The 26,354-nt window shown below is 32.5% G+C and overlaps 1 protein-coding gene across 3 annotated transcripts; it reads right to left on the bottom strand.

Annotated features, from left to right (window-relative positions):
* Window positions 1-1,174: 1,174 nt before the first annotated feature.
* On the bottom strand, window positions 1,175-25,731 carry LOC139495599 (calpain-5-like). Of its 3 annotated transcripts, none has more exons than XM_071283883.1 (12): window positions 25,687-25,731; window positions 23,704-23,993; window positions 21,259-21,470; window positions 18,102-18,222; window positions 16,716-16,885; window positions 13,400-13,474; window positions 11,039-11,189; window positions 10,087-10,209; window positions 7,764-7,960; window positions 4,262-4,383; window positions 2,970-3,130; window positions 1,175-2,280 (listed from the first exon to the last, which is right to left on the bottom strand). In XM_071283883.1, exons 2-12 carry the CDS (start codon window positions 23,977-23,979, stop codon window positions 2,098-2,100), a joined length of 1,791 nt encoding a protein of 596 aa, XP_071139984.1. In that variant the 5' UTR covers window positions 23,980-23,993; window positions 25,687-25,731; the 3' UTR covers window positions 1,175-2,097. The 3 variants fall into 3 exon arrangements, with proteins under 3 accessions (XP_071139984.1, XP_071139982.1, XP_071139983.1); XM_071283881.1 differs by having other exon boundaries at window positions 18,039-18,222; window positions 25,687-25,729; XM_071283882.1 differs by lacking the exon at window positions 25,687-25,731 and adding an exon at window positions 24,927-25,019 and having other exon boundaries at window positions 18,039-18,222; window positions 23,704-23,991.
* Window positions 25,732-26,354: the final 623 nt, after the last annotated feature.

Here is a 26,354-nt window from a genome sequence, read left to right as displayed (position 1 = left end):
AGAAAAGTTCACTTGGCTTATTGGGTCAGGTGAGCAAAAAAGGACACAAAGAATAGCAAAATCCTGACAAGAAATCTGATCTTTCATTGAGGAAATATATTCCTTAATTTCAAATAGTTTTCAAAATTCTATCATCAGCATAATTATTTCAATAAAAAAGATAGTATTTTCATTACTGTACTTAAGTACTGGCTACTGCGCCGGTGACACCAAAGTCCACCAATAGAGGTACCGACATAGTATTTTTTTTCAGTGGTAGTCATATGTATGCATCAGAAGCAAATTCTGAAAAGTAATGTCTATATATTTAATCAGGAAGCCAACGTATTTGAATGTCCAATGCGTATAAACATGTTGAAGAGTGGTCATTCCTTAATGACATAAAGATTAACCCAATCCGGACAAGGAATCAGAGCTTGGGAAGGAAATAAATACATCAATAACAAGAATGTGTCCATAGTACACGAATGCCCCACTCGCACTATCTTTTTCTATGTTCAGTGGACCGTGAAATTGGGGTCAAAACTTTAATTTGGAATTAAAATTAGAAAGATCATATCACAGGGAACATGTGTACTAAGATTCAAGTTGATGTAACTTTAACTTCATCAAAAACTACCTCGACCAAAAACTTTAACCTGAACTTCACACTATTATTTTCTATGTTCAGTGGACCATGAAATTAGGGTCAACACTATAATTTGGCATTAGAATTAGAAAGATCATATCATTGGGAACATGTGAACTAAGTTTCAAGCTGATTGGACTTCAACCTCTTCAAAAATTACCTTGACCAAAAACTTTAACCGGACGGACGAACGAACGGAGGCACAGACCAGAAAACATAATGCCCCTCTACTATCGTAGGTGGGGCATAAAAACACCAGCATACCATATACCCTTGACTTACCGACAGTGGTACTCATTACAGTATTGTTCTATGATAATTCTCGCATACTTGTTTTATATTTTTGATAGTGTGCTTTGTCTGACTGCCTTTTGTTGTTTCTTCGATTCATATGACGTGGATCTGTAATTTTTCATTCCGTTAGTGTGCTATTGTAAAACATTGTTGTATGCTTGTCTTTTGTTTTATTTTAATGTGTTGTTTATGTTGCATGTAAGAGTCAGGGATTGGAACATACTTGGGATTAACAGAAATTCTTGTAGCCTGTTACTTTGAAATATATTTTAATATTTGCTTGGATTACTTGATATTACATACGAATGATAAAAAAATATTATTTAGAATTTGTGACAAATAATGTGAAAAATGTTATAAAAAAAATAAATATGCCTATAAATTGTCATTTTAATGTTTTACTATTAGTTTTACCTAGGTCTTATTAGAATTAATAGGTATTCACCTATGTAACAAATTATATCATAAATTTCAGTTATATATAGATAGTATGTGATTGGAGATCAAAAACACAGCATCATCTACTTAGCATTTAAATGTCGTTTGACTTATGTCAGCTATTTAAAAATAATGGCAGGAACTCATGGTTATTTGGATGCAATGTTTCTGGCTACTGTGGCATTTTTAAAGAAAAAATATAGTTGATGGAAAGGTAAAAAAAAATCAAAAGCACTAAAGAGTTGATCGAGAGGTAGCTCATGTTAAAAATAAAATAAAAAAGAGATAATAAAATGATTAAAACAAAGAATTTTGTATATCATCCTTTTTTAAAGGTTGGTCTATTTATCAACGCGTGGATCAGTAAGTAAATAAAGATATTGTATATATTTACTGATCAATGCTTATATCATGTATCAATACATTATTCTTAAACTATTGCTTGATTTTGCTATCAATTACAGAATACTTAATTAAAATTAGAGACATTCCTTTTAATTTCTAAACAAATAGTGACTAAAAATCATAATAAAAACATTACTCAGTATTACCTGAAATAACTAAAAAATTGACTTCAAAATATAATCAACGTGTAGTCAAACTGATCAAAACCGAGTTAATTGCGTACAAAATTAAACAAAACTTATTCATGTTATATATCAGCTGTGAGAAGACTCACATGTTGTATGTGTTGTACAAAAAGTTGAAACACTGAATTATACATGTTATACAAAAGTTTACAAAAATTGTAGATCGTGACTTGATTGAACCAAAACATGAATGTATCCTGGTTTCTGAGTGTATTTTTCTTTCTTTTTTCCAAACACGTCACATTTGACAGATTTGCTCTCTTCACCACCATTATCGGTAACTCTTGCTTGACAACAAAAATCGTCTATTATCTTATTACTATTGAATACCTGAAAGATAATTCGAATATATGTGTTACATACAGTGATGATGGCGTCTTCATATTTTTTATCGTGCTTTTAAATCTTTTTATGACTAATGAACTAGTAAACATAGTTGATTGGAATTTTTGAACGAGACTTTCTTGCAGTACATTCTGGTTTGTATTGGTTTCTAGTTTTGTCTCATTCGTTTGATAAAGCATATCACACAAGACTTTGGAAACGTTTAATGTGCTCTTCAAATTGATTTTAAATCTTATACAGCTTCTGTGGTCCTATAAATACGAATAAGTGTTCTACTTTTATTCTCTATTCAACGCTATATATTTATTACACATTGATTTCTAACTGCGAGTTTGTTTTAAAACAACAGAAATACGTTTAACTGAGAAGCATAAAGTACAACGTGTGAAACCGAAATGAGGACAATAATTCATGTTCAACACCAGACTTAACGTAACCACACAATTATGAAATACGTGTAGAGCAGTATATCATATATTTGATTATATCTTAAAATTAACACCTCACATTTGATACTCGTAGATTACACACAATCATTTGAATGTTGTTGAAAATATTGGCGTATACCGATTGTTAATACTACTAACTTGCCTCTTGTTTCAGGATAATCCTTAATATGTACGCTCGTGAAAATATATTTTGTATTTCAAATATATCAATTACAATTAACATACCTCTATAATTATAGGTTGATTCGGCTTTTTTCGATAAAATGTTACTTTGATAGGTTCAAAGTCTGATTTTGTTTCCCATTCATTTTTGTCGTTCAACTCTAATGGAATTCCTGATACAACCTTTTCACCTTCACACTGTATCACAATTTTTGGAGTAAAATCTGCAATAAAATTTAGGTACAAAATCTTTTTGAAAGAGTAAATGTCTTGATTAAATTCGTTCAATTATTTTATTAACTGAATACGACTACCAAAAAAGGTAACGTTTTCAAAAGTTTGTAATATGAAAATGAGTAACTGGTAAGATAAATTAATCAGATTGTTTTTCCTCTATATTTGAAAGCTTCAGAAGTAAAGTCGTGGTGAAGTGTCATAGCCTCGTTAAGTTCTGTAAATATTATAAACTAGTACATACATGTATTTTTATCGAAAAAAATTTTTTTTATCTTAAGTAAAGTCTCTCTAAATAATATACTTTGCCCGTTCTAATCCAAAAATTCGAATAGTTATCAAAGGTACCAGGATTATAATTTAGTACGACAGACGCGCGTTTCGTTTACATAAGACTCATCAGTGACGCTCATATCAAAATGTTTATTAAGCAAAACATGTAAAAAGTTGAAGAGCATTGAGGATCGAAAATCTCAAAATGTTGTGCCTAATATTGCTATGGTAATCTATGCCTTGGATAAGAAAATCCTTAGTTTTTCGAAAAATTCAAAGTTTTGTAAACAGAAAATTTGTAAAAATGACCACAATATTGATATTCATGTCAACACCGAAGTGTTGACTACTGGGCTGGTGATATCCTCAGGGACGAAACGTCCATGTATGTGTGTCGATACTTATACATCTTCTGATTTCAAATGTTTAGCTTTGAACGTTCCTGATGGAGATAAATCCAGAAAAGCGCTTCGGACGCAAGAAATTATGTAACGTGTTGTTTTCAATTTTTCACTCTAATGACATTAAAATGAATAATGATCAAAAATGCATGTATGTGTCTCTCTTTCGGTCAAGTTTTTTTATAGGTAATTTCAACAGCAGTAATACAATGTAGTTAAAAGAGGGGAGTAGCAGAGTTTGCTTTTATAAATCAAGCAAAAAAACTTGTTTTCTCCATTATTAACTTGATCTGGATGACAACAACTGGGTTTTTTTATTGTGTCAACCACAATATTTCGGCGTATCACTGGAATATAACGTTACGATTGAATAATTAAGTAATGTGTAACGTTCCCAAAAATAACTTCTACTAAATATGTATAACCTTAAATACTTATGCTTCATACCTTTGTCCGTAGACCCTTCTGGTTTTACAATCTTTTCCACAATCAACACGGCAAGCGTTGTAACCATTGCTGGCAAACTTAAACAAGGCCATATAGTCGAAGGCCCTTCTTCAATTAATTCCCTTTGATTTAAAAAACAAATGACAAAGTTACAAATAATTACATGCCTGTATGTTTCAAGAGAATATGTTAGTTTGTTTAGCTAACTACGTGTACAATCGTGCGTCATTCAAAAAATAACCTTCATATCAAAATGAAATGTTACACATGTGCTTTCACAAAACGTACACTGGTTAATAAAAGAAAACTTTAAACTCTGATATATTTTTTTATTCATGGTCTTATTAGCAAACAAATGCAATTTTAAGAAATGAACGGTGCTTGTGTCATTTTATTAGGGTGTTAAAGTGTTGACGCCGATTTTAATGTGCTTAGGTATAAGAAGATGAGGTATGAGTACCAATGAGACAATTCTCCATCGAAATAACAATTTATAAAAGTAAACCATTTTAGGTTAAGGTACGGCCTTCAACATGGAGCCTTGGCTCATACGTTAGTTTATCACTTTTACACATCAACATTATAACGAAAACAAGAATTCATTTCTGTCCTATGTAGATAAAACTGTAGCTTATTGACAAGACATGATAAATATAATAGAGTTTTATAAATGTGAGGTTCTGCTGAGCATTTGCCATGTTTTGTTCGTTCATCAAATGGGTATAAAATGAAACTTTTATTGTTTTTGTTATTGATTGTTGTTCGGTTGAAGCCCAGTGTCAGATATTTCCATGCTGGACGAAAACTAGAGGCTCTAAAGAGCCTGTGTCGCTCACCTTGGTCTATGTGCATATTAAACAAAGGACACAAATGGATTCATGACAAAATTGTATTTTGGTGATGGTGATGTGTTTGAAGTTCTTACTTTACTGAACGATTTTGCTTCTTACAATTATATCTATCATGAACTTTGCCCATTAGTAACAGAGAACTATATTTGGTAAAAATTTACATAAATTTACCAAATTAATGAAAATTGTTAAAAATTGACTATAAAGGGCAATAACTCCTTAAGGGGTCAATTGACCATTTAGGTCATGTTGACTTATTTGTAGATCTTACTTTGCTGAACATTATTGCTGTTTACAGTTTATCTCTAACTATAATAATATTCAAGATAATAACCAAAAACAGCAAAATTTCTTCAAAATTACCAATTCAGGGGCAGCAACCCAACAACCGATTGACCGATTCATATGAAAATTTCAGGGCAGATAGTTCTTGACCTGATAAACATTTTTATCCCCGTCAGATTTCCTCAAAATGCTTTGGTTTTTGAGTTATAAGCCAAAAACTGCATTTTACCCCTATGTTCTATTTTTAGCCGTGGCGGCCATCTTGGTTGGTTGACCAGGTCACGCCACACATTTTTTAAACTAGATACCCCAAAGATGATTGTGGCCAAGTTTGGATTAATTTGGCCAAGTAGTTTCAGAGGAGAAGATTTTTGTAAAAGATTACTTTAATTTACGAAAAATGGTTAAAAATTGACTATAAAGGGCAATAACTCCTAAACGGGTCAACTGACCATTTTGGTCATGTTGACTTATTTGTAGATCTTACTTTGCTGAACATTATTGCTGTTTACAGTTTATCTCTATCTATAATAATATTCAAGATAATAACCAAAAACAGCAAAATTTCCTCAAAATTACCAATTCAGGGGCAGCAACCCAACAACCGATTGACCGATTCATCTGAAAATTTTAGGGCAGATAGATCTTGACCTGATAAACATTTTTATCCCACGTCAGATTTCCTCAAAATGCTTTGGTTTTTGAGTTATAAGCCAAAAACTGCATTTTACCCCTTTATTCTATTTTTAGCCGTGGCGGCCATCTTGGTTGGTTGACCAGGTCACGCCACACATTTTTTAAACTAGATACCCCAAAGATGATTGTGGCCAAGTTTGGATTAATTTGGCCAAGTAGTTTCAGAGGAGAAGATTTTTGTAAAAGATTACTTTAATTAACGAAAAATGGTTAAAAATTGACTATAAAGGGCAATAACTCCTAAACGGGTCAACTGACCATTTTGGTCATGTTGACTTATTTGTAGATCTTACTTTGCTGAACATTATTGCTATTTACAGTTTATCTCTAACTATAATAATATTCAAGATAATAACCAAAAACAGCAAAATTTCTTCAAAATTACCAATTCAGGGGCAGCAACCCAACAACCGATTGACCGATTCATCTGAAAATTTCAGGGCAGATAGATCTTGACCTGATAAACATTTTTACCCCATGTCAGATTTGCTCTAAATGCTTTGGTTTTTGAGTTATAAGCCAAAAACTGCATTTTACCCCTATGTTCTATTTTTAGCCGTGGCAGCCATCTTGGTTGGTTGACCGGGTCACGCCACACATTTTTTAAACTAGATACCCCAATGATGATTGTGGCCAAGTTTGGTTTAATTTGGCCCAGTAGTTTCAGAGGAGAAGATTTTTGTAAAAGTTAACGACGACGGACGACGACGACGACGACGGACGACGACGACGACGACGGACGACGACGGACGACGACGGACGACGACGGACGACGACGGACGACGACGGACGACGGACGCCAAGTGATGAGAAAAGCTCACTTGGCCCTTCGGGCCAGGTGAGCTAAAAATCAGATCATGAAATAGGAAGTCGACTTTAAAGATCGGACGGAAATTCGATCTACTACAGGCAAAAAAAGACACATTGGCTTGCGACTAAAATTAAGCGTTCAAAGAGGTCATCTACACTTCTAAAAGATATGCTTCAGTAGATTATAATGTTCCTGTTGTACGAAGCATTTGACGATTTTATACTTGTTAAAACTCATTTATCTTTTAAATATTCGAAGAAAAAAGATATATTATATTTAAGATTGAACATCTTTATACTTCGGACAAAACTACTGTTTACACAGAGAAATCATGTAAATAAAACAGATACATTCTACGGCGAATAGCGGTGAATAGTTGTTTACAAAATAGCGGTGAAGAGTTGTTTTCTGAATAGCGGTGAATAGTTGCTTACTGAATAGCGGTGAATAGTTGTTTACTGAATAGTGGTGAATAGTTGTTTACTGAATAGAATAGCGGTGAATAGTTGTTTACTGAATAGCGGTGAATAGTTGTTTACTAAATAGCGGTGAATAGTCGTTTACTAAATAGCGGTGAATAGCTGTTTACTGAATAGCGGTGATTAGTTGTTTACTAAATAGCGGTGTATAGTTGTTTACTGAATAGCGGTGAATAGTTGTTTACTAAACGGGATTATAATAGGTACTTTTTGCTATCATTGTATTGTTGCTTTGCTGATACCTATGGTGCTAAACAATGTAGACGGTATCTGATAAAAATTTTAAAATCTTATATTTCTTGATGATTTTTTTTCTCATAAATGTAAAATACCATTAACCTAAAATCCAATGCAAAATAATTGACTATATTGATAAATACCTTACAAAAGCTGTACCATTGGTATATAATCGCAACAAATATGGACCATGTTCTTTCTGATCTTTTGTACATGGTATGATCACATATCTGCCACTAGATAACACTTTTTTTCCAAATACGCTCCGCGTTTTGATCATGTTTGGTGGTTCAATAAGTTTACCTGGTATATGCAATCTGTACAATCTGTTCTCTTCAACCTTGATAACAAAAAACTGGTTTTGTAATTTCAATGTCTTCATCAATAGAAAATATATATTTTAGATATTTTATATGTCATTTGTTTAGGTGTATTTTTCACAAATTTCGCGGTAAGTATATTTTCTATTTTTCAAGGACTAAGGATTTTCTTATCCCAGACATATATTACCTTAGCCGTATATGGTAAAAGTTTTTGGATTTTTTTTACTTTTCTGGCTTTATGTCTTTTTTGATCTAAGCGTCACTGATGGGTCTTATGTAGACGAAACGCGCGTATGGCGTATGAAATTATAATGCTGGTACCTTTGATAACTACTCTTTATCAGATAATAACCTCAACTAATTAGACGACTAATTAACGATTGCATAATCCTTGTTTATTGTGTTTTATATAATTGTTAAACTTCTAAAAACTAATTAAATAACCATTTTAAAAATTTTAGTAAGTTATCTATGTTTTATAGCTTTTAAATTACCGCGTAATTTAAAGGCCACTAATTAACTAGCTGTACATTTAATTGTAAAATATTGTTTTTCTTCCCTAGTAAACAATCTTATTTTAAATATATCACTTATCGTTAAGGTGAAACAGTGAATTTTACTTAATGATTTAAATTTTCCATTTTGTAACGGTGAATTATTTTTTTACCCATCCTCAAAATCTTCTAGTTTAATCCCTCATTATCTGCATAAGGAAATACCCGTACCAAGTCAGGAATATGACAGCTGCTTTTTTATTCGTTTGATGTGTTTATTGTTTTAATTTTGCCATTTGATTAGGGACGTTACGTTTTGAATTATCCTCGGAGTTCACTATTTTTATGTTTTTAGTTTTTAATTTCCAAATTAAATTTTTTTTGGAGTTTGGAATTATTGTTATTTTACTCTTCATATGATATATATCAATGAAAAAAAATAAATAAAAATAGAAAACTAATTGTTAATAGATAGCTATCAAAAGTACCAGGATTATAATTTAGTACGCCAGACGCGCGTTTCGTCTACATAAGACTCATCAGTGACGCTCAGTAGAGTCTTACTTTCTTCAAATTCAATTTGCTGATTTTCTTTATGAATTTGGTAATTAATTTTTCTATAACTTTCTGTTATTGTAATTAGAAAATTTGATCAAACTAAAGATCAAACTCTTCCTCGTGTCCAACTTTGGTTAGTTTTACTCTTCTTTTTAAATCAAATAGCTTCTACATATTTTACATTCAAGCTTTCAAATGTTAAAGTTTGAGCGTTTCCTATGACGGTAAATCAAGAACGCACATTATTTGTTTTTATAAACATATATGAAAGATGCTACGGTTTATTACGCCGAACGCAAACGCGTCTATATAATACTCGTCGCGGTGCTAAACACAAACAGCAAAACACGTAGATTAACATAAATTAAGATATGTAACAGTAAGATATGTCTCTAGTTAGTTAATAGTTATCAAAGGTACCAGGATTATAGGTTTGTACGCCAGACGCGCGTTTCGTCTACATAAGACTCATCAGTGACGCTCGTATCAAAATATGTATAAAGGCAAACAAGTACAAAGACACAGATACATTTTATGGCCAATCTGTGATTCTATGACTAAAAAATGGTATGTATGACCTATGAACACTACATGTTCTAATAAACGTTTCCTACGAATATGACCTACCGCATTAGACTATTTACCGAGATTGTAATAATATGAGCAACACGGCGGGTGCCACAAGTGGAGCAGGATCTACTTATCCTTCCGGAGCACCTGAGATCACTCCAAGTTTTTGCAGAGTCTTTAGTTTTCCATGTTGCGTCTTGTGTATTATTTGTCTGTTTATCTTTGTCTGTTTTAGGTATGGCGTTGACAGCTTTTTTTTTTTAATATTTATGGGTTTGACTGTCCCTCTGGTATCATTCACCCCTCTTTTACACATGTTTACCAAAAATTAAATAAGTTCTCACATCAAACAGGACGATTCGTATGTACTAGATATCGTAAAGAGAACTCAGATTTCTCTGATAATCCAACAAGTTTGTCTGTGCTAGATATTTTCTAAATTAAACCCAAGTGTAGTAGTTTAAAATTCTTTTCGGAAAGGAGCAAGAATGCAAACAAAAATAAACTCAAATACTATATACCTTCATAATCGAATATCCAATTGTATTTAAAGTTCTTTCTGTATGTGATTTGCCTGGTTTTATATCATGCTGCTCCAATGACACAACGAGTTCATCTTCGTCTTGTTGTATTTCAATAATAAACTATAAAGTATAAATGTTTAAACAATACAGACGTTCAATTGACATTGGTGAAAAATATAAGCTTGCCTTTCAAAGGGATACTATTTTTTATTCAAAATAAACAGAGACTAGGTATACATGTAACATAAATTCGAAATCATATTTATTCTGATGGTTTTAATATTTTCTAGTCATCTTATTGTCGGCATATGTGGGGTGTAAACTTATCCGTAAAATTGCAGTTTTTTCCTTCAAAATCATACGTTTTTTATTCACTGCGAAAGAAAATGTTTCAAATGAATTATACTATCAATTGTCAATTGGTTTTGTTGTTTTGTTGATTTGTTGTTATGTTTTTATTAATTAATCGTTAATCAGACCCGGTTTTATCACATTCGAATAGTTTACCTCTTTTCATGGCGGGACTTTTATATTTATGTATACAGTATGAGTATTTTGCATTGTTGAGGACTGTAGAAGAGGATAAAGTCATTAACATCATGGTGAGTGATTTCGATGGAAATTTCTCTGATTATCAAATCTACACACGTCTTTTCATTTCGATAAAACAGTAGATGCAGAGAAATACGTTAAACCGTGTTTTTTCTTGTAGTCGGAAAAACCTATTGCTTTTGTTTTGTGAAAAATATCAGCCTCTTTCAATAATCAATAATTCGTAATAATTTTAAATGTTCTGCGACTTTATCTTGACCACCACGGATGTGATTTACAATTCTAGGCTATTTGTTCTAGCAGAGAATCAACACAAACGAGGGATGTTAGCAATAGCTCATTCTCGTCTTTTTCATCAAATGAGATAATGAAAAACATTATATACAGTTACACGTACCTGTCGGTTGCTCAAGAATGACTGCGTTTTATAGTCACAACCACCTGAACGACCTGTCCACTCAGAATGCAGTATAAATTCGTTCGATGGCTTCACAATATGGCATATGTCAACATTTGTTAAATGGTTTAAAAAATCATCAAATGTCATCCTGTTAACAAATAACTATCTTTTAAATGAATATAAAAATAGCATAAATACCTCGAAATTAAGCATAATTGATAACTACAATAAATAACATGGTTTTATAAGATAGTGGCCCATAACGTCGTTTGTCCAAAGTCCATACATTTAATGTTATATGTTATACTGATAAGGAGATATATTTTTCTTCCACCACTAGTGAACTGATTTTGATTTGAAAAGGTGCTCCTGCTATCTACGCATCACCCTTTAAACAAATTAGCACTGAGTCAAACTTTACCATCGAAGATAGAAAATTCAAAAGTCTTAACATTAAATTATTTTGTCATTTCAATCAATTTTTAATCAATGTTCAAAATTATTCACTTCGAACGATTTTGTTCGCGTGAAATCAATTAAAATATGTTTAGTATGTTCACACTGTTCAGTGTTTGCCATTTATCAGTATAAATCAACAAAATACTGAATTGTGTTGCAAGCTACTGTAATTCCAAGACAAATATTTTATACACACAGTTCTTTCTCCCTGAGCTTTACACAAAACCAAATACTTTAACAAACAATCATAATTGCAACTAACAACAAAAAAGATAAAATGACTGACAAGTGCATCTTAATGTAACTTAACTTATCGACAGCACTTTACCGATGTTCATGTTTCATGTGCGTCGATTAGAAAGAGAAAAATCTAACTACAGACTGAAAGTGAGATTATCGTATAAACTTCGAAAGAAGCAAAAGCGCACTCAGTCAAAACTTTACAATCGAGGACAGTACACAATCGGTAGTAATAGAAAGCAAACGACTATACTGATATCTGAAGATTGAAGACTGTAAACACATGTTGCTAGTGAGTCGAAACACCGACACAACCAATGAAATAACAGTCATAAGATTAGAAAGTTTATGGATGCCATTTGCGGACCATATCTGCTTACTTATGCACCATTATATATAACCTCAATTTTTTTTTTTGTAGCATTCGAATTTCTAAGTCCTTAGTTTTTTACGGTGTGTTTTGAGTACTTAATATTTTCTTTTCGTGGTTTTTTGTTGTTTGTAATCTGATTGTCAGTTTATTTCCGACTTATGAGTATATGTATCCCTTTGTATCTTTCACCTCACATTTGATCTATACAGTTATCGACACCGTTTATGCAAAATTATCTTTCTGTTGTTAAAGACGTACACACAGTTGCAGTCTCGATGTCGTTTTTATAATTTTATGATTAAATTAACATTTACATTAACGTATACCTTTAATCTCCTTTTGTTCAGGTTGAGCACCGATCGACTTTTGTCAATCTTTACAATGTTCAACGAGAAGTATAGTCGGTCAATTTTTTCTACTACGAATTCAATTCCAGTAAATGGTCGATTCAAAAGACCTGCCAAAATCTAAGCGTCTTAGTACATGTACACGATAATATATATATATATATATATAGCGTTGTCCTCAAGAAAGATAATGCAAACAGGCGCTAGCCGATGTTTAGAACTCGCAGATAGATTAAAGAAAGAAACAAAGATTTCTACAAAAACTGCAACAATCGCAAGAATTTCTAAAAGAGCTATACCAGTTGCATCAAAAGGGTAGACATGCATAATCCGCCATTTGAATCGAAATGTCACAATCTGGAATAGGACGAACTTGGAAACATACATATCTGACAACTTTACTAGTACTGTGGATTTATTTATTTTCGTGGGTATCAATTTTCGTGGACTGCTGAAAACTTGCATATTCGTGGATATTTAATTTCGTGTTTTTGCCAATCTCTGTATACAAAGCATATTGAAAATATGATATTCGTTGAACATTTGAATTCGTGGTTCCTTGTACCAACGAAACCCACGAAAATTGGTATCCAACGAATAATAATGAATCCACAGTATATAAAGATATAAGAGCATGAACGCACGTTGCTACAATGTAGAGACACTAACAAAATGTATCGGTTAACCGATTCGTGATGGTGACAGTAAAACCAATTTAGCGTCGCCTGAAGTCGTTGACCCCCTAGCTCTGTTGTAGCGTTTTAGAGGGGAATTTTTAACAGCAAACGCACTGTTAACAAATCCCGTTATTGACAAATATTTTCATTACATTTTAAGCATGTAGTATTTTTATCAAATATTTCCTTTTCAGTTTTTGTTCAGCTCATTTGTTTTAGAAAATCATAAACCATTATTTTTACATAACATTTATATTCCTACCAAAATTCTCCTTTGTCTTTTGAGATGGGCAGTTCAGCTTCTAGTATTGGACCCATTTTTTGCCATTCACTCGATCTGAAAAAAATAAATAAGAGTAATATTATTTCTATTCGTTTGATGTAGTCGTCTGCATACTAGTAATTCTGTTTCAAAACATACTATAACAGTGTACAGCCGATGTTCTTCAGCATTAACTGTATTTTAAAGAACCATAACTATTGACCAACTATCAAACATCTGAAGTGTTGTATATTTTGTTTTAAACAGCATTAAGGTGGTACCCAACACTTTCACTAAAATTAATTTAGCTCGTTTAATTTTCATAAAATTTTGTCAAAGTAAACTTGAACAAAAATATAAAAAAATTAAAATTTTTGAACCAACCGTTTTGCCAGAAAAATTACACTGGTTATATAGCAATTTGACAAACACCAATTTTGATCATTGAGAAGCTTGATATTCCTTTTATAACACAACGTAATTAAAACGTTTAGCTGACTTTACAGAGTTATCTCCCTGTAGTGTTAGGTACCACCTTAATAACAGCCAAGAAAATGACAATTACAAGATTTTTTGCAAAATCTAAACCAAACGAAAATAAATAGTCCGGAGCAACTAGAAGGGAAGGTTTGATTTTACTGTTTTAATGTCATGGTCACGTGGTCATGGTAAACACACAAGTGGAAAGATCAATTTAAATGGAGATTTAAAAGGCAATACAATTAAATTATTGTATAATGTGAGGTTTATTCAATTTTATGACAACACATGAAGTCTCAACACCTTAGAATTTGTGCAACGCAATGACAAGAAGTTTCTACTGATAAAATATACAAGATATACAGGTTAATAAAAGACAAATTGAAAGAGTTGATATTACTTTGCTTCATAAAAAAGAATGGCCAACGTAGATACAAGTATCTTGTCTTAGGGAGGGATAAATCCTACTTTGTAAAGAATCACTCTGATTCAAACAAAAAATTCTCTGAAACTGATATTATCAAGATGCTTGATTTCTTGATTGACAACATATTTGTTACGTTCGGAGGACGTGTTTTTCAACAGACTGTCGGCATTCCAATGGGAACAAACTGTGCCCCTCTACTCGCCGACTTGTTTCTTTATTATTATGAGGCTGACTTCATGCAGGAACTTCTTAGGAAGAAAGATAAGAAGTTAGCAATATCCTTTAACTCTACTTTCCGCTATATAGATGATGTTCTTTCACTAAACAATTCAAAATTTGGTGACTATGTGGAAGCATCTATCCAATCGAACTAGAGATAAAGGATACTACAGATACAGTTAAGTCGGCTTCATATCTTGACTTACATCTAGAAATTGACAATGAGGGTCGGTTGAAAACAAAACTTTACGACAAAAGAGATGATTTCAGCTTTCCAATTGTGAACTTTCCATTTCTAAGTAGCAACATTCCAGCAGCACCTGCATACGGGGTATATATCTCCCAATTGATACGATATTCCCGTGCTTGCATTTCCTATCATGATTTTCTTGATAGAGGTTTGCTGCTCACAAGGAAGCTATTAAACCAAGAGTTCCAAATGGTGAAGTTGAAATCATCCCTTCGTAAATTTTACGGACGCCATCACGAGTTGGTTGACCGTTATGGAATAACCGTTTCACAAATGATATCGGATATGTTCCTTATGTCGTAACTACAATCCCCTTCCCTTTCATGAATATGACCTACCGAATTAGACTATTTACCGGATTTGTAATCACTTAAGCAACACGACGGGTGCCACATGTGGAGCAGGATCTGCTTACCCTTCCGGAGCACCTGAGATCACCCCTAGTTTTTGGTGGGGTTCGTGTTGTTTATTCTTTAGTTTTCTATGTTGTGTCGTGTGTACTATTGTTTTTCTGTTTGTCTTTTTTATTTTTAGCCATGGCGTTGTCAGTTTGTTTTAGATTTATGAGTTTGACTGTCCCTTTGGTATCTTTCGTCCCTCTTTTAATTGAAGGAACAATAGTGTGATATTTGTTGTTAAAAAGATCAAAATAAATGATATATACATACTAAACAATAGTTGCTTTTTCCGTCCGAATTTGTCATGTTTTCTATATATGAACTAGACAACAAACCATTAAACAAAAAAACTATCAAACTGTTTTTTAATTATTTCTGTTGGCTGTACTTATTGTAAAATACTGACTGACTTTAACAATGCAACACTCATTTTGTTGATTTTTTTTACCAAATCATGTTTGATTCTCTTACAACTACTAATCATGCTAACCATGCTTTATTCTCTTTAGACAAAATCAACATTTGACTTACCTGTGTTTATTAATCATACCGAATTTTTGAAGCCACACGAATATCTTTATGCCAAATTTGGAACCCATACAAGACTTTCTCAATTTATTTTGCTTCGTGAAACAATTCTTTTAATCCTTGGCCACACATAAATCAGTTAATAATGTTGCATCTCCATATTGCCAAGACTGAGGAATAAAACACCGAATCAGCCCACTAGAATACTGCAAACAGGAAAACGTGAACGTGCTGCAAACATACAGTTTGACTTCAGAAACTCGTTTTACTGTCCTTTCGACAACGATACAGGTAGACGGGATTTGTTGCTGACCATCAATGACCATAAAGTGACAATGCAACTTCCATAGAATTTGAATACGCAACGTTATTTGCGCGATATGTTTACGGCCACAACGTCAACTGCTAATCAAATTACTGAATACCATTGCACAAAGATTCATGCAATAAATGTTTCCCATAAACTGTACTACCAACGAATCGACTGAAGAAAAACATTAAAACGGAACCCAAACCATTTCAAACAGAATTGGTTGACCTTTCTGACAATCGTTTTGGCGTTTGTTACAGGCAGTTATTGCTTTTGACGGTGACACATTAATTCAAAAGTTAAAAAGTATAATCTAGTGTTGCGTTTCTAAAGTCGGTCAGTATACTTATGTTTTGTTAATTCATGTAATCTATTCAGTATTTTTTTATTTGATACCATAGGAAAATCCCGAATACCTACATTACACAATCCAAAAGACTACACTGAAACATGCAGGGTCTGCTAATATGTTAGACGTGTGTAAGGTTAACTTCTTAACCCAGCAAGTATTCTATAAATTCCTTGTACGTAACATGGTAAACATTGCACGACAACTATACTTTATCATTATAACATCATAAGTATAAGGATTTAAGTTAGATCAGGGTATGGTTTTTATCTAAAGAACATAAAAAAAAAATTCAATCGAGATGTGAATATGACGTGTTGATAAAACTAAAAGAATGAACATTATAAAATCATACGTTTCGGACCATGGACCATTCCATTCCATTTTGCCCCACGGATTAGCCAGTTTAATCATCAATAGTTTAGTATTCCCTTGTAATATTTCTTTCACTGCAGTAATGCTGTAGCCATGCCCGAGAACGAAGCCTTGTGGTAATTCTTTTCCACGCTTGTCGCCCGGTTTGACCTGAAAAATAGAAATGAAATGATATTTATATAAACAAATACTACCAGTAAATACTACTTTGGGAATTGTGTCACTGTTTTGAAGGTTAAAATGTTTTTACTTATAGATAATCGTTTATTAGAGAGCTTTGTTGATGTTTATTTTTTTCTAAAAATGCCACGGTTTTGAATGCAAATATTTGTATCATATATAACAGGAATAGAATAATACACGTCAGGCGCGAGTTGTGTCTACAAAAACACTTATTAGTGGCGCTCAAATCAAACTGTTTAAAAAAAAAAGCCAAATAAAAAACGAATGGAATTTGTGTATTTCATTATTCATAACTTTAGTTTTTAAATCTACAACTTTTTTTTTGACATATAATCCAATTTTCATAATGTTTCAACAATCGATAATAGAGGGACGAAAAAGACCAGAGGGATATTCAAACTCATAAATCGAAAACAAAATGACAACGCCATGGCTAAAAATGAAAAGACAAACAGACAAACAATAGTACACATGACACAACATAGAAAACTAAAGAATAAACAACACGAACCCCACCAAAAACTAGGGGTGATTTCAGGTGCTCCGGAAGGGTAAACAGATCCTGCTCCACATATGGCACCCGTAGTGTTGCTTATGTGATAACAAATCCGGTAAATAGTCTAATTCGGTGGGTCACATTCCTGAAAGGGAAGGGGATGGTAGTTGAGACGTAAGGAACATATCCGATATCATTTGTGAAACGTTTATTCCATAACGGTCAACCAATTCGTGATGGCGTCCGTAAAATTTACGAAGCGATGATTTCAACTTCATCATTTGGAACTCTTGGTTTAATAGCTTTCTTGTGAGCAGCCACCCTCTATCAAGAAAATCATGATAGGAAATGAAAGCACGGGAATTCGTATCAATTGGGAGATAAATACACCGTATGCAGGTGCTGCTGGAATGTTGCTACTTAGAAATGGAAAGTTTTTTAATTGGAAAGCTAAAATCATCTCTTTTGTCGTAGAGTTTTGTTTTCATCCGACTCTCACTGTCAATTATTATGATATGTAAATCAAGATATGAGGCCGACTTAACTGTGTCTGTTGTATCCTTCATCTCTAGCTAGATAAACTACTGTTTTCTAAATAAATATGTATATATATATTATTTTTACCTGAATATAGCAAATTATAAGTGCTTCATTTTCGCAGTCTTCTTTCAGTTTTCCAAACAATACCTTTCGTGTTTTTTCGTCTTTAATAATGATCAGATTGATTCTCTCAGCTACCCCACCTGTAAAGTCAACGAGGGTGTCTATTGCTTCTCCGTTTGTTAGCGACTCGTAGTCTCCATAAAGTCTGTTAAAATTTAAATTAATACATTTTTACCCAGGGTAACATTCCATGTCAACTCAAAAGAAAGGATTACTTGGCTTTTGATATTCTCGAAGACGAAACTTCACCCAACAGCGAAGTTGATGTAAGCTTTCAGATTGCCTAGTTTAACTTCTTGTTTTGTTTACTCTTTGATTTCCTAATTATTGCATTTATTCAGCTTATTGCTACGTTCCTTATATTTCGTCCAACAGCTTGAACAAGATTTTTTTTTTTGCTTGCAGTGTTTATATAATATTATCCTAAATTGAACCAATAGTTGTTGTTTTGTGCAGTTCACTTTACCTGCTGTTTAAGTATTATAAATTTTACCTCCTCGATTGTCTACTTTGGGCATTGTCATGTTAATTACGACCAGGGATGGGATTGACAACTCAAAATTGAAATCGACTTTGTTTATTCAATGTAATTGATTGCAATAAATGAAGAATAAAACATGACCTTAAGGTAGCACAATACAAAGATTTGTTCACTCCCAATCAGACAACTTTAAACTGATGTAACTCATTTCATCCTTCTTTATATTTTATAAATGAGGTACCAAAAGAAAGAAGAAGGATTATTCTTTCAAATTGTGGTAATTTCATTATGACATAATTATTACATATTTGATTGTTATGTAATTATTTGCTATATTGTGATGTCCATACTTGAATGAATTTAGCATCTTTGTTATTCATAGCATCCCAAAATATTTTATAGATTCGTGCACAACACAGCTTGACCTCCAAAACTGTGTCTCAGATTTCCAAAAACATCAATAGAACAAATTTTATACCCAATTGAATTTAGTGATCTCTTATGAATTGATGTTGCAAACTGCATTGAAGATTTATGAGAAAATGAAATACAATAAGAAAAATCTGAGACACAGTTTTGGCGGTCAAACTGTGTTGTGCACGAATCTATAAAATATTTTGGGATGCTATGAATAACAAAGATGCTAAATTCATTCAAGTATGGACATCACAATATAGCAAATAATTACATAACAATCAAATATGTAATAATTATGTCATAATGAAATTACCACAATTTGAAAGAATAATCCTTCTTCTTTCTTTTGGTACCTCATTTATAAAATTTAAAGAAAGATGAGTGGAATTACATCAGTTTAAAGATGTCTGATTGGGGATGAAAAATCTTTGTATTGCGCTACCTTAACACTCATCCGTTATTAATATTATATATCATATACATACATGTATTGATTGATTGGTGTATAACGCCACTTTCGGCAGCAGGAAAACTAACAATTCTAGAAGGTTAAGATTAGAGAATACTATGAGTGCCACGTGCGTGATTCGTTTTCACAACATCAGTGTTGACAGGATAGTGATATAGTGGCAACCGAATCCTTCGAGTATAGAAGGATTCTACCGAACGCCAATGTATTAATTTATAAAGTTGATCTAATGTGAAAGTAGTTTATGATCAATTATTTAGCAATAAAAACAGTTATGTCGTCTTTTAATGTAAATTTCCTCACGTGTTTTAAAGAATTAAAAAAATATATAGGGATGCCAACTCGGTCAGCAGTTATTCATCGAGAACTCTTTGGTTTTAAAACGCAAAATGTGATGACTCGATCGGAATTTATTTACGCCGTAGAAACATAATAACACGTTTTAAATAATGTGAGGATCGTTGTATAATTGGTCTTGAACCCTCTACACTAGTATGCTGTACAATGTGAAGGTCACATATATTAAATACCACAATTAATCACCAATTTACACACTGTGCTAATTTTAAACGATAAAAGACCACTATTATAACCAATTCTATAAATAAATATTCTTTTGAATATAAATTATTACAACGTCAGACCACACCAAACAACAGAAGCAATTTGAAACAATAAAGACAATACATTTATAAAGAAGTCAGGATTGGAATGCATAAATGATTTAACCATTTGTTGTTGCTCACCAGAGTGCAATACATTTGTTTAGAAATATTATATATTGTATTATATCAGGGGCAGTCAGTTTTTGTACCTAAATACATGTAACTAACAGTCCTGCATACGTAAAAATTTTGCCGCACGGTACCTTTTCAGCCGGTTAAGTTATTGCATCATGATTCAAAAGTGATTGCCAAGTTAGCTGATATGTTACCTATATCGTTGTCTCGGGACTTAACTAGTTTTTCCCATCTGGTACATTTGAGGCCTTCTTATTGACAATTTAACAAAAATAAGTACTGTATTTTAAGTATGAGTTGTTAAATGTTGCGTGGGACGATCACAAAAAAAGGTTTTTATGAAGAAAAAACACTGTCCTAACACATGTAACAGAAACAGTTGTTTTGTGGACACTCATAACTAACGAAGAGTGCATTCGGGTCAAAAATAAGTGTTTGCATCACCATTAAAAAATTATCGTGCCAAACTGTATTTTTTACTTGCATGCGCACCATACTGTCCTTTCACATATACATGTACAATGTATATGACATAAATATGCATGTACCTTAGCAAACCTCATTGGCATAAAACCCCGATTGCAAACCCATAATTTCACATTGTCTAAATATAGAATGTAGCTTACCCCCCCACTTCGTTACAATTTTGAAGTTGTGCTAGCTATTTACTCAGTTTTAAGCCACAGTTGTCTTTGGCAAATTCATGTTCAAAGTCATGAATGTGGCATAAGTATTTATAGTCACTTATTCGGTTGATTAATAGCAATTGATTGTGTACGCTTTTATTAACTTTGCTTATTTTGATGCATGTATTATGAAATATTGCACCATATTCTTGTTAACCATTTAAATATATTTTTTTACATAAATAAGGCCGTTAGTTTTCTTGTTTGATTTGTTTTACATTGTCTTATCGGGGCCTTTTATAGCTGACTATGCGGTTTGGGCTTTGCTCTTTGTTGAAGGCCGTACGGTGACCTATAGTTGTTAATGTCTGTGTCATTTTGGTCTTTTGTGGATAGTTGTCTCATTGGCAATCATACCACATCTTCGGTTTTATATCTTATTACGTACTTAGCATATGCTTTTTCTAACAATCCACACCAGAATATTTCACGAGTTCTTGAATGGCAGAACAATAGCTTGTCATCTTTCGTTGGAAGCTTGTCATCGACTACAATGGAAACAGTTTCTCCAAACCTCCAAAACCAGAACTGAAACACTCCTGCATAATCTTGTTTCTCCATGACGCCTTTCCATTCTTGTTTCTTGATGTTTGGAATAATCTAGAATACATCAATGTAAATAATTAATTAAAAATAATTTTAAAAACAGGACTATGACCGTATGGCATAGTATATTATTCATATTTTCTTTTAAGGAATACCTTGTCAGTTGATTTGTCAATGGAGCAAAGAACATTCTGTTATTTTAATACTTTGTGGTTGTGACAAAACAGTGAAGTTACAGTTATCCTTGCATGTTGATGTGTATTTAAAATACATTTAACACATTCCATCGTCATAGTTCAATATGACCTGAAAAGTTTCAGAGCCATAACTGTAACATGCATATCTTTTTTTACTGTTGAATAGGTCTTCTCACTATCTTCGCATTTCTCTTGGTTAGTTCAAAAATCTTATTTTATTTTAGAAAATCATCACATAATACGATTCACAAAAAAACAAAAACAAATATCGGGAATTTTCTTCTCTTTGTTATTAACTCGTTGCTGAAGGGTTAGAATTAATGGCTTTTTCATAAAGCGCATCTTCCAAAAGTTTTGATAGGCTTTCGCAGCTCGTTCGCTTTGACTGTGTCTGTTGTGACGTTTTTAATTTTAACGAACGCAATCTATGTATTACTGGTAAATAATTAAATTAGGGATATCGTTACCATAAATTACTTAAAACCTTTACTAAATTTTTCCATAGATATACAGATTTGGATTTGTAGTTTGGTTGTACCTGTAGAAAACTTATTTCAAACGGGATAGCACATCCTCATTTTTACGGAAATGTTGTTAACCGTGCCCGGAAATTAGAAATGATCCATGTAAACTTGTCGCTCCTTTAAATAAACTTATTCTAAAAGGTTACATATTCAACACTGTAAAAAGGTCATTGAATATTGTTTTATTGGTATAAATATTGACTTTGTTATCAGTAAATCAAAAGCTAACTAAATATTACTAGTATGTTATATACATATACACATCCATGGATCTACAATCTGTCGATACCTGTAACTTGGCATTGCACAAGGTCGTGTTTTTCTCTGGCTGTTAACATGGTTTATGACGTCTTTATACTAAATCCATTGGATGTTGGATGTGTACGGATTGATAGTTTAGTCTTAGATGCATGATTTTTTTATTAGTTGTTAGTGGCTTTGAACTAGCTGTCAGATAACTGCGAGTACTCTCCGATTTGTTCATTGTGTCTTTTTGTGTCGGGATGTATAAGTACCCGGCCACGTCCACTTGTATGTTTGTCCATCTGATGAGTTAAGCCTTTTTCAACTGATTTTTATAGTTCGTTCTTATGTTGTACTGTTATACCACTGTCCCAGGTTAGGAGGAGGGTTGGGATACCGCTAACATGTTTAACCCCGCCACATTATTTATGTATGTGCCTGTCCCAAGTCAAGAGTCTGTAATTCAGTGGTTGTCGTTTGTTTATGTGTTACATATTTGTTTTTCGTTCATTTTTATCGGGGCCTTTTATAGCTGACTATGCGGTATGGGCTTAGCTCATGGTTGAAGGCCGTACGGTGACCTATAATTGTTAATGTCTGTGTCATTTTGGTCTCTTGTGGACAGTTGTCTCATTGGCAATCATACCACATTTTTTTTATATATATAGAGGTGGTTACATGTAAAAAATAAAGAACAAAGGGTAACAAGAAAAAAAGAATAGCGAATAATTTGGTGTTGAAATTTAGGGATATTGAAGTTTAACCAAAACACTTACAAATGGCCTGTGCTCAATATATGAGTATGCATGTTCTCTATATTATTTCAGACATAAGTGTATAAAGTGAATAAAAATTTCAAAATAATACTAAAAGTTCATTATGTGCTGTAAAATAAACAGGTATGTAAACATTTGTCAATGTTTCTAAAAATCATGTTTCATTTGACTTTTCATTAAGCTTTTGTTCTGTTTTTTATTGAATTCCTTTTTTGTTGTTGTACAGTACGTCAGTGACATATTATTTTAAAATACGACAAATAAATATAAGATTCATAGTATGTCTACTGTTCTAGTCGACAGTTAAGTGAAAGAGGTCAATACAGATTGTGTTTTTGTTCTATTGATTACTGTAAACCAACTTATTTTCTCGAATACTTTATTCCGCGTTAAGCCCATACTAGCCAATTTCGCGATTTTCAAATTGGCTTGATGAAGTTAAAATAAGGAAGATCAAAGTTTAACATATTCGCGGCGATTTACGTTCGCGTTATTTTAATCGCGAAATTCGCAAAAGTTAGTTGGTTGAAAGTATTCTTCATCACACCTGTTCCATCCTTTCCCTGTCAGATATCAGTGTACCAATAGCTGTCACAAACCACATGTTTCCTAATTCTCCTTCGTGTAAATCATAAGGACTAAAATCTTCTATTAGATGTGGAGATCTGCATAATACGCCTGGCCTCTTCCATTCAATATCATCGTCGGTTTTGCTATGAAATATTGATTTATCATTTGCTGGGAATTCAGGATCGTTAAAAGTTTCTCCTTTCTTTAAACAAGATTTTTTAATGGACTCATAATCTTGTTTCTTGGCCATCATTAAATTCAACACCTGTAAAAAATTAACACCCTTAATTAACTTGCAGAAATAGCTATCTCGATATGATTTTTTGGTTTATATCAATGAATGAACTTAAATATTTAATGAGTGTATCATGTTTATAGAATATAGAAATAAAGATCACTTGAATGAATTAAAGTCAACAAAATATAAAAAAGATGAATACAGGTTAAGGGTTGTAAAATTTTAAAGAATAAACAAAGCAGGATAAAGAAAGCATAAAAAGGCAAACAAATGAGTGACTATACTAGTAGTCTAAAAAATGAGATAAACATATCTAATGAAGAACTCTTCATCCAGATTCACATGATTTAGAATAAAACCTTATTAGTATCGGGCAACTGCTACTGGTGATGGTTGTTATTTGGAATGCAGTTGAGATTAGGTCTAACTTCTCTTAAAATGTCAAAACTTTTCTAAAGCAGCCCCTATCTATGATGAGTTAATTAACAACCATTGGGTCGATGCCACTGCTGGTGGAGTTTGAATTCCCGGAGGTTATCACCAGTCCAATAGTATAAATTTAATCCTGGTATCATGGATAAGCTTATTAGACATATTAATTTAAAATTTGTTTAGGGAGTTGAAACATTAGTTTACTTATTATTTCTAGTCTTATAGCCAACAAATTTTAGCAAGATTTGTAACAAACTATGCCAATACCGGAATATTGACTACCTAGTTTTTATTGGGACTAATAGTCCACCAGCAGAGGTATTAATCAATCAATATTTTGTTCTTTGTCAGTTTAAAAATTGTAATACAAGATTTAAAAACAGTACACAACCCCTTCCATGTCCATTCTCAAAACTCTTCTTTTTTAGACCAATCAAATTACTGAAAGTTGCCTTCTAAACCAATGAAATCACTAATCATTCCCTTTTAATCTTATGAAATATAATTAGCCACCGGTAAATTAAATTTACCTGAAGTAAGGACTATATATCTCCAAAACATGAAATAAATCTATCAGTATGTATGTATAAGAACCACAGACGGTAGTCGATTTGAATCCGCAAAAAAAGATAATCCTTTAAATAGTCGGATATTACCAGTGTATTTACGATGTTTAATTCACGATCTTATCACCAGTTGTTCTTGTGAATCATTTTAATGTGAACAAAGGATTCATTAATTACGACTTATCAATACCCATTTAAATGTTCAATACATTCGTTGATTACGAAATATATCAAAATGAGTTTAAAAATACCATGACAACTTCGAAACTTCTACATAGGGAATAAAAATGTATTGACTGACATAATAACAGATTGAATACAATAACAATATGAGGCTTAAAATCTGGGCACATGCATGTCGAATCCTTATATGGTTATCATAACCATTAGTACATTACCATTGCCTTTATTCAGCAATTTCAAAAAATGTTATTCCTATTTTAAATTAAGTATTCTTTCCTATAATGTTTTTAGCATTGCTTTCACAATTTCAATATAGAAATGGCAAATAACTTAGCTTATTTAAATATGTTCGCTTCAAAGTTTGTAATATGAAAAATTATTCGGATGAACTAGTGTGGTGATTTCAATATTTATAGATTATCGTTGATCATCTCAACGGGATTGGTTTTCTCGCTTGAGCCGGCACGTCGAAAGCGAGAAAAGCAATCGAGTTGAGAAGACCAAAGATAATCTGTTTATCGCTATTTTACCTATTAGCTATATGACCAGTTGGAAAGCAAGTCCTTGGAAACGTCCGTTGTCGTCAAGCTTTATCAGCAACAATAGCAGGGGGGATTAATTAGGTGGCACTACAGTCGTCCGTAACGTCAAACAGTCCGCCAAATCAATCGTCTAAAAGATTGACGTTTAATTAAAGTATTTTTTGCAACTTGTCATGCTTTTATTACAATTACATTTAAAAATTTGTAGGTTTTGTGACCAATATAATTTCTTTACGACATACAAACATTACAAAAAATAGCTTGTTATTGCTATTCCTTTATCCTGTCCGTTCTAAAAAAAAAAATAGCCATCTTTTTTGTTCGCCAAAAAAATCGATTTTTCCTAATTTGACGTTTGCGTATCCAATTACAGAAAAGAACGGTTATAATCTTAAATGAAACCGGGAAACCTATTTCAAATTTATACACTATTTTGAAGCCATCATTTTTTACTTTTATACAACAATTTTAGTGACCACCAGCCATGTCAATTTTTATCTGGTTTTAGGTACATTTCTACTTCAAAAAAGTGAAGTTTAGCTTCTTTTCATTGTACCTTTCAAAGTGCTCTAAAATACTGATTTTATTAAAGACATGAATGAAATTTTGATTAAAAGTTGTGGATTTTCACAATTCCATACGATACTTGTATTTTAAAGTAACTAAA

Source organism: Mytilus edulis, chromosome 11 (assembly GCF_963676685.1).
Source record: "Mytilus edulis chromosome 11, xbMytEdul2.2, whole genome shotgun sequence".
Classification (NCBI taxonomy): Eukaryota; Metazoa; Mollusca; class Bivalvia; order Mytilida; family Mytilidae; genus Mytilus; species Mytilus edulis.
This window is presented reverse-complemented; position numbering and strand designations above follow the sequence as displayed.

Coding starts and splice junctions, on each gene's coding strand:
- LOC139495599 (XM_071283881.1), bottom strand. CDS start 23,979: ATGATGGCCAAGAAACAAGATTATGAGTCCATTAAAAAATCTTGTTTA. Junction 10,210..11,038: donor CATTCTTGAGCAACCGACAG/GTACGTGTAACT, acceptor TATACTTTATAG/TTTATTATTGAAATACAACA. Junction 3,131..4,261: donor AGAAGGGTCTACGGACAAAG/GTATGAAGCATA, acceptor ATTTTATTGCAG/ATTTTACTCCAAAAATTGTG.